Source organism: Vitis riparia, chromosome 3 (genome assembly GCF_004353265.1).
Source record: "Vitis riparia cultivar Riparia Gloire de Montpellier isolate 1030 chromosome 3, EGFV_Vit.rip_1.0, whole genome shotgun sequence".
NCBI classification, from domain to species: Eukaryota; Viridiplantae; Streptophyta; class Magnoliopsida; order Vitales; family Vitaceae; genus Vitis; species Vitis riparia.
In genome coordinates, this window is record NC_048433.1 from 7316230 (window position 1) to 7333502 (window position 17273).

A 17273-nucleotide genomic window follows, 5' to 3' on the forward strand; every position below is an offset into this window, starting at 1 on the left:
CTTGTTTGATTCTCCAATAATATATGTTTGTTTGATTGCCACTAACATTGTATTTGATTTCTCATAAAACAAAAAAAAGATGTTTGCTTTATTGCCAGCAACATTGTACGTGTTTGATTCTTCATAAGTAGGAAAAAAAAACCCAATAATATTCATTGAAATTCATATATAATCCACAATCTAGGAAAAAAAAAAAACAAAACAAAGAGGGCCCAACCGGGTTCGAACCGATGACCTCTTGATCTGCAGTCAAATGCTCTACCACTGAGCTATGGACCCTTGATGGCTTGAACAAATATATATTTATAACCTTAACTCTTATTTCAAAACTATGTGGTCTCAATAAGGATGCAACCCACATTTTTTTACTTTACAACCAAAAGAAATCAAGTTGATCCAATGATCCTAAATTTTTACCATGAAAGTGTTCATTGTAAATAAAGAACAATTTGTTATGATTACTATATTATGATGAAAATTTTTCATCATAAGGTTTATAGACAAAAATTCATTACTAATTGTCATGATATACAAATCTCTTGTTTTATCATAGAAAGTTAAGCAATAGTATGCAAAATTTGAAGTATCATTGAATGATCACATTTTATGATGCAAGAAATCTTCATAAAAAATAACAAACTTTTGTCATTGGATATTGTCATTTCATCACTAAAGAGATATTATTGTAACAAAAATAATACAATTTTGATAGAAAATACCTATTTTTTATGATGAAAATGATCATCACCAAAAATATATCTTTAGTAATATTTTATAATCATGATTTATTTTTCATCCTTTTGTCATATTTTTGAGCTTGATTCCATTTCTAAAGTCATGATGCCCATCTTAAGTATATAAGGAAGACATTTTATCCCTTTAATAATTAAGGTATTGACTTGTAATCCATGATTCAAACTCATGACCCTTCACTTTATAATCATTCTGTTTTGTCATATCTTCTATGAAGCATTTGATATTCAAAGAGATATGCTAAAATTTTAATTAAATTTAACATTACCCTTATCTCTACACCTATCTAAAATTAAGATTATTTTTCATAGTTATATTAATAAAATGGTTAAAAGTTGAAAAAAATTTAAAGATCTCAAAATAAACTTCATAGAATGATTAATTCTTATGTGTATGCAAACATTCGGTACAACAAATATCCACTTTTACCACAAAAGTGTTTGTCGTAAATAAATAATAGTTCATCATTATGAGTGTTTTGTGATGAAAAAGTTTTATCACGAGGTCTATAGACAAAAGTCTATCACTAAAAATCATGATTTACGATTCTTCTCTTTCATCATGAAAATTTAAACATTGATGACAAAATTGGAATTATTATTGAATAATCACATTTAATGTTGCAAAAAAAAAAAAAAAATCATCATAGAAAATAATAAAATTTGTCACTAGATACTACCATTTTGTTACTAAAAGAGTTATTTTTTGTGACAAAAATAATACAATTTCATCACACAAATACATCTTTTTTATGACAAATAATTTTTCATTAATTATGAAAAATGTATCTTTAGTAAGTGAATATTATCTTTTTTTTAAAAAAAAAAAAATCGAAGATAAAATGTAGGAATTATGTGAATTGAAATATAAGGAAAGTTAAAATTTTAAGTAAATAAATATTTTGAAAAATATGGTACTTATGTAATTGAAAGAACAGGAAAGTTAAAATTTCAATATATATATATATATATATATATATATGTTTAGGTAAAAAATAAGAAAAAAATTATTTATTTATTTATTTATTATAAGTTTTGTCTTTTATCATAGAATACATGTAATCTCAGACATCATATTCATTTATTTCTTTAATTTTTTGTAATTAACATCATATGATACAATGGTAAATACCATACAACAAAATATATTTATCAAATAGGATAAAATAATGAATCAAATTCATTGCACTATATGTTTGTGAGGTGTCCTAGTATTATAAGAATCAGACTTACTTAGGTAAGGTCATGATTTTTATTACTAGATAGAAATTCTCTCAAATTAATCTCATTGTTTCAAACTATAAAGTTTAGAAGGCAAGATTAACGTACCTTCTTATTTTATCCCTAACTATGAAAGTGGAACCACTTTAAGCAATTCACTTCCATATCTAAGTTAATTGTCTAACCATTACCCTTGACATCATTGTTACTAAATAAAGAGTTTCATCTTAAGAATCAGTCACGACAATTATTAACATGTATAGTTCAATTAAAATGAAAGTCTACTTCCATTGATTCCTTATTTTAATCTATTTTTAGTCTAGTGAAAAATAAAATAAAAATGGACTTGAAAATGGAGGTTATGGGCTTGCCAAGGCCTTCTCTCACTTAATCTATTAAAATTTAAGAGCTTTTGAAAGTAGTCATCCTTGTTAATAAATTTACCCAATTGCTATTGCAACACCAATTTTACTAATGCAACGTTTTACATTCCTAAACTACTCTCTCTTATTCCTTCCCTCATCTCTCATTTCCTCTCTCCTCTCCCCTCTCTTTTCCCAACCTCATGTCCCAATTACACATTTATTTATTTATTTATTTTTTCCCCCAACCCCCACCCCACATTTTAGTATTCTTTTTCTTTTATTTTTATCTTCCTTTTCATCTCTACCCACCCAACCCCTCATCTCACGTAAACTTTTTTTTTTCCTTTTCATTTCTTTTATTTTTTCACGTTCAATTGTTTTTCATATTCTTCTTATATTTTAAAACAAAATAATTTCTTTAAATAATAAATTATAAAATAAATCTTACCTAAAAATTGTCATTAGATGATTGAATTTCATCATTCATTGTATTTCATATGTTATTTGCAGCCTTAATCAACTAGAATTTAGGTTTAATATGTTGAGAGGAGGTTAAAGAGAGTTATTTATTTATTTATTTATTATTATTATTAAAAAGGGTATATGTGAAAAAAATATGACAAAAAATGTTACGTTTAGTAAAATGGATGTTGCGAATAGCAACCCCCTAAATTTATCAACTAGGGAGAATCTGATTAATTTTTAGGCAATATCTATTTACCTAAATTAGAGACCTAGTGTAATAAAGAAAGTCCCCATAAAAATTTTGAAAATCCAAAAGAAAACTGAATTCTTAAAAATGAAAGGCATTTCTTAGAAAAAAAAAAATCATAAAACACTTCAAGAATACTTTATAAGGAAACTTGGCTTTTAAAGAATTCAAGAAACTCTGTTTTTAAAATTTCCTTATCTTACAATATTCCAGTTTAATAGAGATTCTTAATTGGAATATGAGTATGAAATTATTTATGATTGATAACTCTATTTCAATCAAGGATATATTTGTTTCAATTATCATGCATTCAAGTGCTTGTTCAGGCGCGCATGTGCGCACACACACAAATAGCAAGAGATGCAAAATCAAGATAATTGGTGATGTCGTATGCAAAATAAAAGGAAGCAAGATGATTGGTCATCCCATATACAAAATATAAGGAAGCAAGATAATTGGTGATCCCATGGCTATAGGTTTCCAATTTTCCTTAAATTAGCAATCATTTGTGGATCATTTTCGACCCTTGAAAAAAATAAAAAATTTTGACATAACTTTTTACCATTTAAAGCCCATATTGTATCCTGATTTCTATCCAAAAACATAGACCAAATCTTGGCCCATGAAGCTCTAAAAAACCAACAGCTCATGGATGCAATGGGTTCTGGGAACTTGCATTTCTCTGTTCCCATACCCTGAATCAAATAGGTACATGATAACTACGGCCTATGCAATGGAAGTGAAAAATAGCAGTTTTAACATTCTAGGATCTAGATTAAAGGCATTAGAAAACTTCAACTCCAATTTGGGTACCGGTGATCCCCAATCAATTTGGGGGACGGGGGCAGTGGTGAGGGGGTGGGGGTTTATTTTTTTCCTTTCTGATCACAGTTGTGCAGTTCACTTTCATATCCACAATGGTTACTGTTGGTTTGGGAAAGTACTCACAGTTTGCATTCTGCATACAATTTTTATGAGGAGAAATGGTTTTAGAGGGATATGCTTTTGCTCTTTGCTGAAAGAACCTTTGTGATAGAGCATTAACTTCATATCTCATTAATATGGAAAGCAAAAGTTAATTGATTAGATCTAGAATCAAGTCTAATAGATTGGATAGAATATTAGCTAAATTAAGAAGATATAAAATATACCAATTGAAGTTTCCAAAAGTAAATGAACAAGAGTGGTACATAAAATTAACAGATTCCATTACCATGTTCAAACACTCGGTGGATTCAGAAACAAAAACTTCCGCTCCAAACATGCATGAGTCATCAACAAGGTACCATTGTTGATGTACCCGGCAAGAGCAGTTTCGAAAAATGCCATTGATTAGTAGGGGCATGTAAGTGCCTTACTTTGCCATTGGCATCTAAAAAGCTGAGATTTATTGATAAATATTAGTGTAGTAATAGACTAAGATGAATTAACGTTCTGAGTACTTATCATGGATATGATTAAACACGATCAACTTCAAGTTGGCATTCGCCCTCCAGCCCAGGGAAAGAATCCCTATTCACTATTGACAACTAGAGACAGATGTGCGACCCTTCCCATCGCATTTCTTGTTTCCGTTTGGGTAGTAGAGACAGAAGCTCCTGTAAATGTAACAATATTGGATGAACAAACTTGTTTTGAAGCAGGAGTTAGAAAACCATGATTCTCAACATAACAAGCTTCAAATTCACCAGATTCATATTAGTCAATCTGTGTTCAAAAGTAGATAGTAAGAATCTTCCAAATGTGTAATGCGCTGGTGGGATGTATCTCCATGTTTTTAATTTTTGCTGCCATATATTTAGAACATTCATGCATCATGTTAAGGTATATTTCTATTTCAAAACATAACAAGTAGTGTAGTGATGTGCGGTAAATATAAATCTTCACCATGGAATGAGGCTGTTGGGCTTGCTGGTTACAGACAAGATAGAAGTGAAACTGGCAAAATAGAAGTGAAATATAACTTTAAGTTAAACCAAACAAGGCAAAACATGCCATGAGTTACTCTCAGCTTGTCTATAATGCGATACATACTTTGGCCTAAACATATTCTTTTAGAATAAGGACATCATACTTTTTTAATTAGAGTTTTCTTTAAATGTCTCATTAGATATTCTTCAAATGCGTCATGAGTGTAATCTTCACTTCAACTATCAAAGTATCCTTTAATATGTAGCCGTTCAGTTTGTTGTGATCGAGATCACTCAGAGAGACCATATCTAGAAATCCACAAATTTTTATAGAGTCACAGAACCAAATCTTAGCTGCAAATAAAGAAATAAAAAGACAGTCATGCTTTTTAGTTAAACAAATCAAACTTCAGAAGAAGGAAATTAAGGATTAATATTTTGTGTAACAAAATCAAGACAATGAAAACAATAATACTAGTTTAACAATAATACTACCACCGCATTGATTCTTTATCAACAACTCGAATTCAGCATAAAATTTTGTTGGATGATGAAGTGCTTCAGCCAGCCCTAGAAAGAGGGATAGGCTTTTGTTCTTTGCCTTACCAATACCTTCTGGGTAGAGACTCAACTTCCTGAATCATTTAGGTAGAGCAAGAAATAAACAAACAGCTCAATTTGCTGTACTGTAATCAAGAAGGAGAAATAAGGGAAGTACATAGCACATGCCATTTATATTCTTTGACATTGAATATTTCAGAGTGAAGGACTTCCTCTTTCAGTGTGGAGAAATTCTCAATCACCCAAGTGAAAGTACCATCAACAGGATCCTTTATCATGGAAAGACACTCCCCTTTGCCACTATATTTGATAACAAAAACTTCTGCTCCGAAAATGCAAGAATCATCCATCAAGTATCCATTACAAGGATCCTTGAGAACATCCAGTGAAAGAAACCGAGTGAAACCACATCGAGTCTTCATCACATTGAAGTGCCTTACCTTCCCATCAGCATCTAAGTGGATGAGTGCATTCTATTAGTACATGCTATCTTGACCATAGAACTGTAAAAGAGGTGTATTAGCTAAGAAAAACTCTACCTTGGACAGTCAAGTACTTTTCATGTATATGATTAAACACAAACAATTTGAAGTTGACAGTAACCTCCCACCCAACAGGAAGTTTTTCGATTTCTGATATTTCTAAGTAGAGGGAGATGTGACCTTCCCCGACACTTTTTTCATTCCCATTTGGGTACAGACACAATCTCCTGCAAATGTAGAAGTATTTTAATTTTGAGCAAAAACAGTAATAAGAAAAGTGGAAAAGAGGATTCAAAAGAAACCCACCATTTGTAGCCACCCGCTTCAAAATCCCCTGAATCATATTTTTTAATGCTTGTGTTTAGAAGCACAGAACAGACTCTACCCTGAATAAGTAATGGGCTGGTTGGATCGATCTTAATGTTCTTGAAACTTCTGCAAAATATTCCAAGCATGTAAACATCGTATTAGTGTGTACTACTGCATGGTAAAGTAATGGCTTGTAAAAACTAATGTTGAAATGTAATAAGGATTGATTTCAAGATCTTCTCTGCCATTAGTAATTGAACACTATATATTAGCTTTGAGAATATATATACACACACATGTAAATGTGTACGTGTGTGAAGACGTTGAGAGGATGAAGAAACAAAACTGACCAGGTAATTCCTCCTCCATGGCTAGAACCTCTCTGATCCGAAAGATTGTAAAAGATAAAGATTTGTTAATGAAGGGAGAGGTAGTTTAAAGGGTACAGTGAAGAGACCAACGGTTGTGGTTGTTTGGCTGCAGGTGTGTGGGTGTTTTAATGCTGGGTAAAGTTTTGTTTGGTTGTGGCTAAGTAACCATATCCATTGTATCATATCAGTTGGTTCATTTGATACAACATTCCAATCAAAGTTTTGTACCTTCATCATGGGCTATTGTCCCCTAGGTTCCCATGGTTCAGAACGAAGATTTAAGGTAGTGATAATGGCATGATAGTCACTGCCAATATTGTGATAAATTATTGCATTAAATTCTGCTGGGGCAAGAGGATGACCTGCCGCATTTAGCACATCAGCTAGAGCTTTAGCACGTTGCAAATATGCCGACACAGAGAGATCGTTTTTCTTCAATTCTTGGAGTTCAATGTGCAATTGCAGCTGTTGGTTTTGAGAAACTGAACCAAAGGCTTGAGAGAGAGCCTGCCATACTTCATAAGATGAAGATAACCCAATAACATAAGGAAATATCTCTTCTGAAAGAGAAGAAAGGATCCAGGAATGAAGCATCTGATCCTTTTTATACCATGTTTCATATTCTGGATTTGGAATCTCAGCAGGAGGAGTAGAAGAATCTTTAATTGTTTTCGATGGAGCAACAGTTGAACCATCAACAAACCCAGTCAGATTTTGGTAATTAAGAAGAGGATTAAATTGAGTTTTCCAAGCAAGATAATTTCTTGGAGTAAGCTTGACAGAGAAGGTATGATGAGCAGAAGAAGAGATTGAATTTGAAGGGATCATTTGAGAAGAAGTCATGATTGATCAGAAAATTAGAATGAGGGCTCTGATACCACGTAAAGATAATATGAGAATGAATGTTTGTATTATATTGCTATGTTGATAGTGAATACAAGAGCAACTTTATATAGCTGAATTATAGAGTTTGAAATAGCATAAAATCAGCTAACTACTTACATGATTAAAGGATGATACAAATAAAACAAACTATATCTGATTGTTGCTCTAACAAATTCCAACAGTCCACTTCGTTAAATGGAACAGTCCCCATTATTAATTAGGGTTGCATGCACAACAAATTAGCTTTTCACTTTTGTTGTCATTTTTTAAGTTATTGTTTAGTTTCAGAAAATTTGAGGGGAAAAAAAACCAAAGACAGGAAAAATTTTGCATGCATAATAATTCTTCCACACCTTTTTTTCGTAGTATATATTTTTTTTCTTTTACCATTTTTTCATGTTCTCAATATACAAAAATAATTTCTTTTAGCATTTTTTTTACAAGTATTTTCGGCAAGCCAAACACAACACCTCTTTCCCGTCTTAGCTTACTCAGCCCATCTTTCATATTGTATTCTCTGTTGCGACTCACTTCTTACTTAATGCATGCTGAAGGGAGTTATGTCTTCAGCTAGCAGTTAAATTTGGTTTAGTACTTATCGGGGATGTGATTAAACACAAACATGGTTAAGTAATCATTCTCATTGATTTTCTTGATTCCGATTTTCTCCTGCGAATGTAACAATACTGGATGAGCAAATGCTTTGAAGCAGGAGTTAAGAAAACCATATTCTTAGCAAACCCACCATCTGTGGCCACAAGCTTCAAATTCACCTGATTCAAAATTTTCATTCTTTGTATTGAAAAGTATGCATGGTGAATAGCTATGTGTAGAATGGGGGGTTCAGGATCGGGTATAGATTTAAGGACTCATGTTTTTATCATTTGTAATATAGTATAATAAACTCTCTTATTTGTAAATGTAGACATGGTTGGTAGAATCACATTATGCTCTTCAGAAACAGTAGTACACCTCATTGCTGAGTGGGGAATTGAAAGATACATACTGTGTCCTAGAGCTGAACTGAATTGTCCCTGCTCAGAATCAAAGATTTACTTTAACAGATTGAAACTGGAAAACTAGAAGTGGAATATAATTTCAACTTAAACCAAACAAGCCAAACCATGACATGAGTTAAAGCAGGGGAATATCTCTCCGCTTCTCTATAACTTACTGTAATACATACCTTGGTATAAACACAATGTAATTTAGAATAAGGACATCATACTTTTGCAATTTTAGATCTTTGAATCCATCATTAGATATTCTTCGAATGCATCATGAGCAAAATCTTAGCTTCGACTATCAAACTATCATTTAATAGGAAATCTTTGGATTTGTCATTGAGATCACTCAGAGAGACCATATCAGCAAAACCCCATTCTTTGTTCGAGTCACAGAACCAAACCTTAGCTGCAAATAGACAGACAAATAAAAAGAAGGAAAAGGATTAATATTTGTTTGACAAAAGAAATATCTAAACATAATACATGGAAAACAATAGCATTTGTTTAAGAAAATAAAATATGTAATGTACCATTTGATTTAACATGCGATGGTTCAACATTTTCATCATTGCATTGATCCTTTATCAACAACTCGAATTCCGTATACAATTTCCTTTGATGATGAAGTGTTTCACAATCAGCCAGCTCTAGAAAGAGGCACAGGCTTTTGTTCTTTGCCTTACCATTACCTTCTGGGTAGAGACTCAACTTCCTGAATCATTTAGGTAGAGGAAGAAATAAACAAACAAACAACTCACATTTAGAATTTAATCCACTTCACTGCAATCAGGAGAGAAGATAAATGAGGGAAATGCATTAACACATGCCATTTGATTTCTTTAATAGTGAATGTTTCAGAGTATAGGACTTCCTCATTCAGTGTGGAGAAATTCTCAATCACCCAAGTGAAAGTACCATCATCGGGATCCTTTATCATTGAAAGACACTCCCCTTTGCCACTGTATTTAATAACAAAAACCTCTGCTCCGAAAATGCAAGAATCATCCATCAAGTATCCATTACAAGGATCCTTGAGAACATCCAGTGAAAGAAACTGAGCAAACCCACATCGAGACTTCATCACATTGAAGTCCCTTACCTTCCCATCAGCATCTAAGCATTCTATTAGTGTATGCTATCTTGACCATAGAACCGTAAAAGAGGTGTATTAGACAAGAAAAAGACTACCTTGGACAGTTAAGTACTTCTCATGTATATGATTAAACACAAACAATTTGAAGTTGACAGTAACCTCCCACCCAACAGGAAGCTTTTGAGCATCTGATATTTCCAAATAGAGGGAGATGTGATCTTTCCCACCACTTTTTTTATTCCCATTTGGGTAGAGGCACAATCTCCTGCAAATATAAAAGTACTTCAATTATGACCAAAAGCAGAAAAAAAAGAAGGTAAAAATTAGGATTCAAAATAAACCCACCATCTGTAGCCACCCACTTTAAATGAACCTGATTCATATTTTTCAATATCTGTGTTCAGAAGCACTGACACAGATTCTACCCTGAATAAGTAATGGGCTGGTTTGATAGATCTTAATGTTCTTGATATTGCTGCAAATTAAATATTTAAAAGCATGAAAGCATAGTATTAGTATGTACTTGTGGATAGTAAAGTAATGGCTGACCAAAAGTGATCTTCAAGTGTAATAATAAGGCTTGAATATCATCAAGCTTGAAGGCAAACAAGTCAAAAAGAAGGAAGATAGAGCATACAAGTGGTACTGTTAAAGATAGAGGTAGGATGCAAGGTCTTCTCTGCCACGACTAGTTCAACAGTGGAGATTAAGTTTGAGAACTTGTCCTTATAAACGTATCAAGATGTTGAGAGGAGGAAGGAGAGCTACACTGACCTGGTGGTTTTTCATCCGCCATGGCTGGAAACCTCTGATCCCCAAAAGATTGTATGAAATGAGTTGGTAAAGTAGACTTAGATGGGAAGAAAACTGCAGAAGGGGTTGACTAAAGGAGACTAAAGGTTTTATTCTTGTGTGTTTGGCTGCAGGATTGTGGGTGGACCCTCAATGACTTAAATCGTGATGATTCATTTTATTATTTCAATAAAAAAAAAAGTAATAATTTTTTATTTTGTAGTCCCACTGAGTCTTTTAACTTCTTTTGTTAATAGCTAGAGAAAGTGAAAAAAATAGGAAACATCATCTACCAATGTTATGGAGCTTGACCACATAAACAATTTTTTTTTTGTCTCTCTTAAATTTTTATTTTTTATTCTTACAATCTCAATTTCTCATATTTCCTTATTGGCATAAGTATTTTTATTTTTTAAAATTTAAATGAAATTTTATTTCCCTCTTACTTTTTCCACATTTCTAATTTTTCTTTGAAACATGCTCATTAAAATTAAGTTCCATATGTTTGTTTTTGTACTTTTTACCTTTTAATATAATATTAATTTTTTTTTTCCCAAACTTACAATAGTTTTTTATCGTTATTTTCTTAAAGAATATCTTTATTCTTTTTCTAAACTTCAAAGGATTATCCTTATTATATTTTAACTTTTTTTTTTTTTTTAAAAAAGAGGCTTATCATGAATGGATAATAATATGTCCATGGATAAAGGAAAAGAAATGTTATTTGATTTCATAAAGTCTATTTTGAGTTATTTAGAGATTGTTTGGCCTTATGATTAAAAGGTAAATCGTTGTTCTTTGTTTTCGATTCTTAAAAATAAAGTGAAATAAAAAGTAGCTATTGACCCCTCATTTTGGGTCGGGTAAGAACGCTTTTATTTATATATTTTATATTTTTATTTAAGGCCAGCTGGGACTGTTAAGAGCTATGGAGAAGATATTCTTCGGGGTTCAGATGAGAACACGTGGCAAAAAGGGGATATTCTGGTGGTTTGTTGAGGGCAGCTGATATTCTCTGCAGGTGAGGACATGTTTCGTAGGGGGATTGCTTATTCTTTTGGGATTGGTTAGTGAGCTGAAAAGCAAAAGGAACCAGTAGAGCTTGGGGGTAGCAAGATTTCTAGGGGGGAGCCATTTTTGAGAGGAGGGGAAAACCGGTGGAAGCTGTGGGAAGCATATTGAGAGCTCTTGAGAGAGGGGGCTGATACATGAGAGAGCAAAAACAGAGATCTGGAGTGTTTGTCTTAGAGAAAAGAAGAGAAGAACGAGCAGAAGCAGAGGCTGGAGCTGACTGGATTTCAGGTTTAGGAGAAGAAGCAGAGCACCTTGAAGCCAAGTAAATCTTTGTTTGAGGGGAGCTTTCCAGGTATGACTACTGTGAGCTTCTTGTCTCTCATTTTCACATTGTTTTGCTCTCATTTTCAGCTTCTTTTATGGGGATTGATTTGTTGATTGGTGTAGACATAAAGGGCCCCTCATTTGCTTTGTTGGATTTGACTCTTTACATGCATTCCTCCTTCCGTGAATTTGATATATCAAAATCATGCTCTTACTTCCTGTGTATTCCACCTGCTCCTAGCTCTTTGATGATCCATGACATAGAGCTAAGTTCATACTCCGTTTATTTATTTTATGTTTTTATTCTTCTCTGTTTATTGCTCTGTTTCTTGTTGATGGTGAGATGATATCATCAATGGCCAAGTTGCTGGGACTGGAGGAGTGAGGTTATGGGGGAAAAGGAACTTAATGGAGGATTTCAGTGACTGTATCAGCTCTCCAATATATTGGTTCAAAATATTGGCCACAGGACTGCATGAGTTTTGGTATTCAGGATCACTTTGCCATCTGAGTTTAGCAAGCTATACAGTGATAGTAAATAAGGGATTGTGAGGATTTGGGATTGCCATCTTTGGTCCATGCATCGGTGTTATTAATTTTGGTGGAAAAGTTGGTTATATGATCAGTGAAGGAGCACGAGGTTTATGACCTCCCTGATGCGTACATGTACTGCTCATTTGCTTATTGTTAACAACAGGGCATTTGAAGGCTGCTCAGCATCATCCGTTCACGGCATGCTCGATCAGCTCCAATCAGCAAACAAGGCCTCCTAATATGGTTCACCTTTCCAGCCAGATAATGCTCTGAGTCTAGGCAAATGAGTTTATGGACAAAATGCCAATAAAGCCTGATTCAGTGGTCTGGACTGCCTTGCTTGCGGAGGTTGTGGGAAACATGATGAAACCAAGTTGGCCAAGTTAAAACTAAGGGAGCTCTAGAGCATAACTCCTTGACCAAGCTACTCATTTCCTCTCTACGTGCATGAAATAATTTCTCCTCATTAACATGGCCGCCCTTTAGTTGTTGCATGGTTGCCCGCTCCGCTGTTTGGTTCACCCGAAGAAATCCCAGTTGGTAATTCTGGTCCAAACCTGCCTCCTAGCAGTAAGGGCTTATTGAAGATCCCATCGCGGAGGTTCCAGGACATCACATCCATGGCCATTCACTGTTATGAAGACGATTGCTACGGGTCTCTTAAGTGTTTCCCAGAACGCCAATGCTTTAGAAATCAGGAAAGCTTATCACAAGTTGTCATTGAAATATCACCCAAATCAAAGCCCAGATTTGGAATATTAGGAAGGCTGTTCTGAGAATCTATGGGCTCCCATATTTTCATCCATTATTGAGGTTTTTCTTTTGCACCTCATAGAGAAGGTGATAATTCCCCGGGTTCAGTCAGAATTATCACACTGGTTCCATCCAATTTTGGCCATGCAAATACCAGGGTTTTGATTCATTGTTTCACAAGTTACTAAGGCATGTCATACTCGGCTTTTGATTCTTTGTTTCTCGAGTTACTAAGGCTTGTCCCATATGGAGTAGCAGTTGCCGATTCGTATGCTAAAGCTGAAAAGCATTTCACAAAGAACTGCGATAGCTCGAGAAACTTAATTTTAGTGGAATCTCCCTAGCTCCAAAAAGAACCCCGCAAATTAAAGTCGCATTTGGAGTTGATGCATGACTGTATCATAAGTACCAGCCAGCAGAGTAATCATTTACTGTTGAAAGCAAGAACTATAAAGTTATGAACTCACACAAATCTGGAATAACATCCCCAATTTTATTGAACACTTACTGGTGGCTTATATAGCCTTACAAGATAAGAAATTAGAAAAACATTGCAGCCCACGTCTTATACCTAAAGACATGGTATTAGTTACTGAAAGAGTCAAAACCTATCTACTGGTTCCTAACTAATAGGAACTTATTAACAGAACTTTGACAAAGCCAAACCTTAACAGAAACAAATAAATCCCAACAATAATTCCTCCCCTAAACTGAAGTAGTATGCATTCAGTTTAAGTTTGGTACCTCACATACCCCGAGCTTCTCACGCAACTTCAAGAACACTTCAAGCTTCAGTGGCTTTGTTAGGATATTAGCCACTTGATCATTGGTGCCACAATGAACCAACTTCACCACTTCCTCCTTAGTGAGATCCCTCAAGAAATGGAACCTCACATCTATATGCTTGCTCCTACCATGCATAACCGGATTCTTGGATAGCCTGATCGTTGAACTGTTGTCACACATAATAGTAGTACACTTACTCTATGAGTGCCCAATCTTTTCTAACACTCTCCTCATCCATATACATTGACAAGCACAGAAAGTTGTTGCCACAAATTATGCTTCAGTGGTAGACAGAGTCACCACTGGTTGCTTCTTTGAGGCCTAAGAAACTGCTCCGCCACTCAATAAAAACACATAACCAGATGTGCTCTTCCTATCATCAGTGTCTCCAACATAATCGCTGTTAGTGTAAGCCAATAGTTCTCCAACATCTTCTCCTCTCTTAGAAAACACACCCAACTCCACAATTCCCTTTAAATAACGAAGAACTCTCTTTGCTGCTTGCATATGTAGGTCAGTAGGATTGGCCATATACCTGCTCAAGAGACATACTACGTACATTAAATCAGGTCTTGTTGCAGTAATGTACATGAGACTCCCAATTAATTGCTTATAAACTATAGCATCAATCCTAGCACCTTCTCCTTCCTCTGATAGCTTGAAACAGGGCACAATAAGATTCTTTACCGAATTGGCATTTTCTAAACCAAACTTCTCAAGTAATTCACAAGCATACTTCTTTTGACTTAAGTAGATACCCTCTACAGTTTGCAAAACTTCAACACCAAGGAAGTACTTCATCTTCCCTAAATCCGTCATATCAAACTCATCCTTCATGGAACTCTTGAAGCTTTCAAACATGCATGCATCATTCCCAGTAAAGATTAAGTCATCCACATACAAACTTACAATTAAGAACCTCTTACCTCCTTCTTCTGTTTTGACAAAGAGAATGTGCTCGTAATCACATCGTTCAAATCCCTCCTTGACAAAATAAGCTTCAATTCTGCTATACCAAGCACGTGGTGCTTGCTTCAACCCATATAATGCCTTTTTAAGCTTGTAGACCTTTTCTTTTTCACCTTTTCGAATATAACCTAGTGGCTGCTCCACATACACATCTTCTTTCAATTCACCATGAAGAAACGCACTTTTCACGTCTAATTGATACACATTCCATCTTTTTTGTGCTGCTAGGACTAGAACCATCCAAATTGTGTCCCACCTTGCTACTGGAGCAAAGACTTCATTATAATCAATTCCTTGTCGCTGAGCATAACCTTTAGCTACCAACCGAGCTTTGCACTTATCAACCTCACACTTTTCATTCAATTTGGTCTTAAAGACCCACTTCACACCAATCTTCTTGGCACCCTTAGGCAAAGTAGTAAGCTGTCAGGTTTCATTCTTCTCAATTGCTTCAATTTGCAAGTTCATAGCCCTTCTTCATTTCACATCCCTCTTAGCTTCTTCAAAAGAGCCCGGATCTTCATGAGAGATAAACATTGCAAGATTATTCACATCTACATCTTCTGATAGTCCTTCACCCGTTACGTAGTCCTGCAAGTAAGGAGGTGCTCTTCGAATCCTTTTTTCAGCTTGAACTGATGCAACTTCATTGGATGATTCAATCGATGTTGGAGTTGTTGCTTCTGCCTTTTGATCTATAACCACTACTTCAATAGCTTCCACATCTTCTTATTCACTATTAGAGAAAGCATCTTCACCTTCAACACTATCTTCCCAGAATAGTATACCACGCTTCACTTCTTTAGCTGTCCTCCCCCAATTTCAGTCTTTATCCTCTTCGAAACTCACATCTCTGCTCACTATAATTCTTCTAGTAGCTGGATCAAACAATTGATAAGCTTTAAGACGCACTGAAGACTTTTATCGTCCAGCTTTGTTCTCTTCTGATTGGCACATGTACATGAGTTAGGCACCCAAAAACCCTAAAGTGGTCTACTTTGGGTTTAACTCCACTCCACATCTCTTCTGGGGTTTTGCCTTTCACTACCAATGTCGGACTCCTGTTGAGAACATGCACTGTCCATTTTGCAGCTTCTGGCCAGAATGGTTTTGGCACTTGTTTGTCACAAAGCATGCACTGAACCATATTCATGATGGTTCGATATATGCGTTCAACTACCCCATTTTGTTGTGGGGTATAAGATGTTGTTAGTTATCTGCTTATACCATTGATTCTACAAAACTCATTAAACTCATTGGAGGTGAATTCTCTTCCTCTATCAATGCGTAAACAACAGATAAGTGCACCCGACTCCTTGTCAACCAAGCTCTTATAGTTTTTGAAAGTTGTAAATGCTTCAGACTTTGCAACCAAAAAATATATCCACACCTTTCTACTAAAATCATCGATAAAGGTTATAATATACCTTTTGTTACTATTGGATTCAGAAGTAATAGGCCTGCAAATATCAGCATGAACGAGCTGCAATTTTTGGGAAGCTCTCCACTAACTCTTCTTTGGAATAGCATTTCTGTGTTGCTTTCCCATAAAGCATTCATTGCAAGCTATAGTTGACGCTCTGAGAAGTGGAAGACCCTTCACCATTTCTTTGTATTGCAAAGGCCTCAACACTTTGAATCTTAAATGCCTAAACCTACGGTGCCACAACTTTGAATTATCTTCTGTGACTGTTTGCAGGTATGTCGAGGTCTCAAGCACCACATTAGCCAATAACACAAACATCTGATTTGTTCTCATCTTTGTCTGCATAATCAATCCTCTTCTAGGATGGTATAACTTGCATTCCCCATTTTGTATAATTATAGCTAAACCCCTTTCTTGAAGTTGGCCTATACTTAGCAAATTATTCTTCAAAGCAGGAACATAGTAAACATCGGTGACTACCTGAGTTGAGCCATTAATCTCGAGTCGAATGTTGCCTTTGCCCATCACTCCCATCCTTGTATTATTGTCGAGCTTCACTGAGTGTCTTGAAGCCTCATCAATGTTAGAGAACCACTGCCTGTTCCCTCACATGTGATTGCTGTAACTCTAGTCGAGGAACCACACATCTTCTCGTTTCGAGTTTTTGACTTCAACATAAGACATGAGGAACATCTCTTCTTCTTCATCGAACTCAACATAGTTTGCACTCTTCTCATAACTAGGGCATTCGTATTGGAAGTGCCCTAGTTTGTGGCATTTAAAACACTCCACTGTGGCCTTGTTTGCAAAGTACCTTCCTCTACCTCTCCCGTGGCCTCGAACAAAACTTCAACCTCTACCTCTTCCTTCATACCTTTCTCCATATGAAACCTTTAAAGCTTGTTCATCCCTTGCATTTCCACTATGACAATTCATTCTCTATTCATGAACCAAAAGGCTGCTTTGAAGCTTGTCAATGGTCATCATGTCCACATTATTAGACTCTT

General features: G+C 35.0%; 2 protein-coding genes and 1 non-coding gene across 5 annotated transcripts; all 3 read right to left on the minus strand.

The window, feature by feature from the left end:
- Nucleotides 1-207: 207 nt before the first annotated feature.
- Nucleotides 208-279, minus strand: TRNAC-GCA. Its single transcript has one exon. It is a non-coding gene; the product is annotated as a tRNA-Cys (tRNA).
- Nucleotides 280-5652: 5373 nt separating this feature from the next.
- On the minus strand, nt 5653-6681 carry LOC117911655 (ubiquitin carboxyl-terminal hydrolase 12-like). Its single transcript, XM_034826058.1, has 4 exons — nt 6623-6681; nt 6310-6438; nt 6061-6230; nt 5653-5975 (listed from the first exon to the last, which is right to left on the minus strand). Exons 1-4 carry the CDS (start codon nt 6679-6681, stop codon nt 5653-5655), a joined length of 681 nt encoding a protein of 226 aa, XP_034681949.1.
- Nucleotides 6682-8480: 1799 nt separating this feature from the next.
- LOC117910827 (MATH domain and coiled-coil domain-containing protein At3g58260-like) lies at nt 8481-10538 on the minus strand. Of its 3 annotated transcripts, none has more exons than XM_034825000.1 (7): nt 10443-10513; nt 10306-10356; nt 10014-10143; nt 9764-9933; nt 9403-9688; nt 9106-9287; nt 8481-8602 (listed from the first exon to the last, which is right to left on the minus strand). In XM_034825000.1, exons 1-7 carry the CDS (start codon nt 10462-10464, stop codon nt 8523-8525), a joined length of 921 nt encoding a protein of 306 aa, XP_034680891.1. In that variant the 5' UTR covers nt 10465-10513; the 3' UTR covers nt 8481-8522. The 3 variants fall into 3 exon arrangements, with proteins under 3 accessions (XP_034680891.1, XP_034680889.1, XP_034680890.1); XM_034824998.1 differs by lacking the exon at nt 8481-8602 and adding an exon at nt 8604-8981 and having other exon boundaries at nt 10443-10511; XM_034824999.1 differs by lacking the exons at nt 8481-8602; nt 10306-10356 and adding an exon at nt 8604-8981 and having other exon boundaries at nt 10443-10538.
- Between the last annotated feature and the right edge of the window lie 6735 nt (nt 10539-17273).

What these genes read in the sequence shown, in the direction of transcription:
- LOC117911655 (XM_034826058.1), bottom strand. Translation starts at nt 6,681, where the DNA reads ATGGAGGAGGAATTACCTGGTCAGTTTTGTTTCTTCATCCTCTCAACG. An exon ending in CTCTCAACGTCTTCACACAC is followed by an intron (nt 6,439 to 6,622) that starts GTACACATTTAC and finishes AATATTTTGCAG; the next exon opens with AAGTTTCAAGAACATTAAGA. An exon ending in GAAGCGGGTGGCTACAAATG is followed by an intron (nt 6,231 to 6,309) that starts GTGGGTTTCTTT and finishes CTACATTTGCAG; the next exon opens with GAGATTGTGTCTGTACCCAA.
- LOC117910827 (XM_034824998.1), bottom strand. Translation starts at nt 10,464, where the DNA reads ATGGCGGATGAAAAACCACCAG. An exon ending in ACTATTAAAGAAATCAAATG is followed by an intron (nt 9,288 to 9,402) that starts GCATGTGTTAAT and finishes TAAATGATTCAG; the next exon opens with GAAGTTGAGTCTCTACCCAG. An exon ending in ATCGCATGTTAAATCAAATG is followed by an intron (nt 8,982 to 9,105) that starts GTACATTACATA and finishes GTCTATTTGCAG; the next exon opens with CTAAGGTTTGGTTCTGTGAC.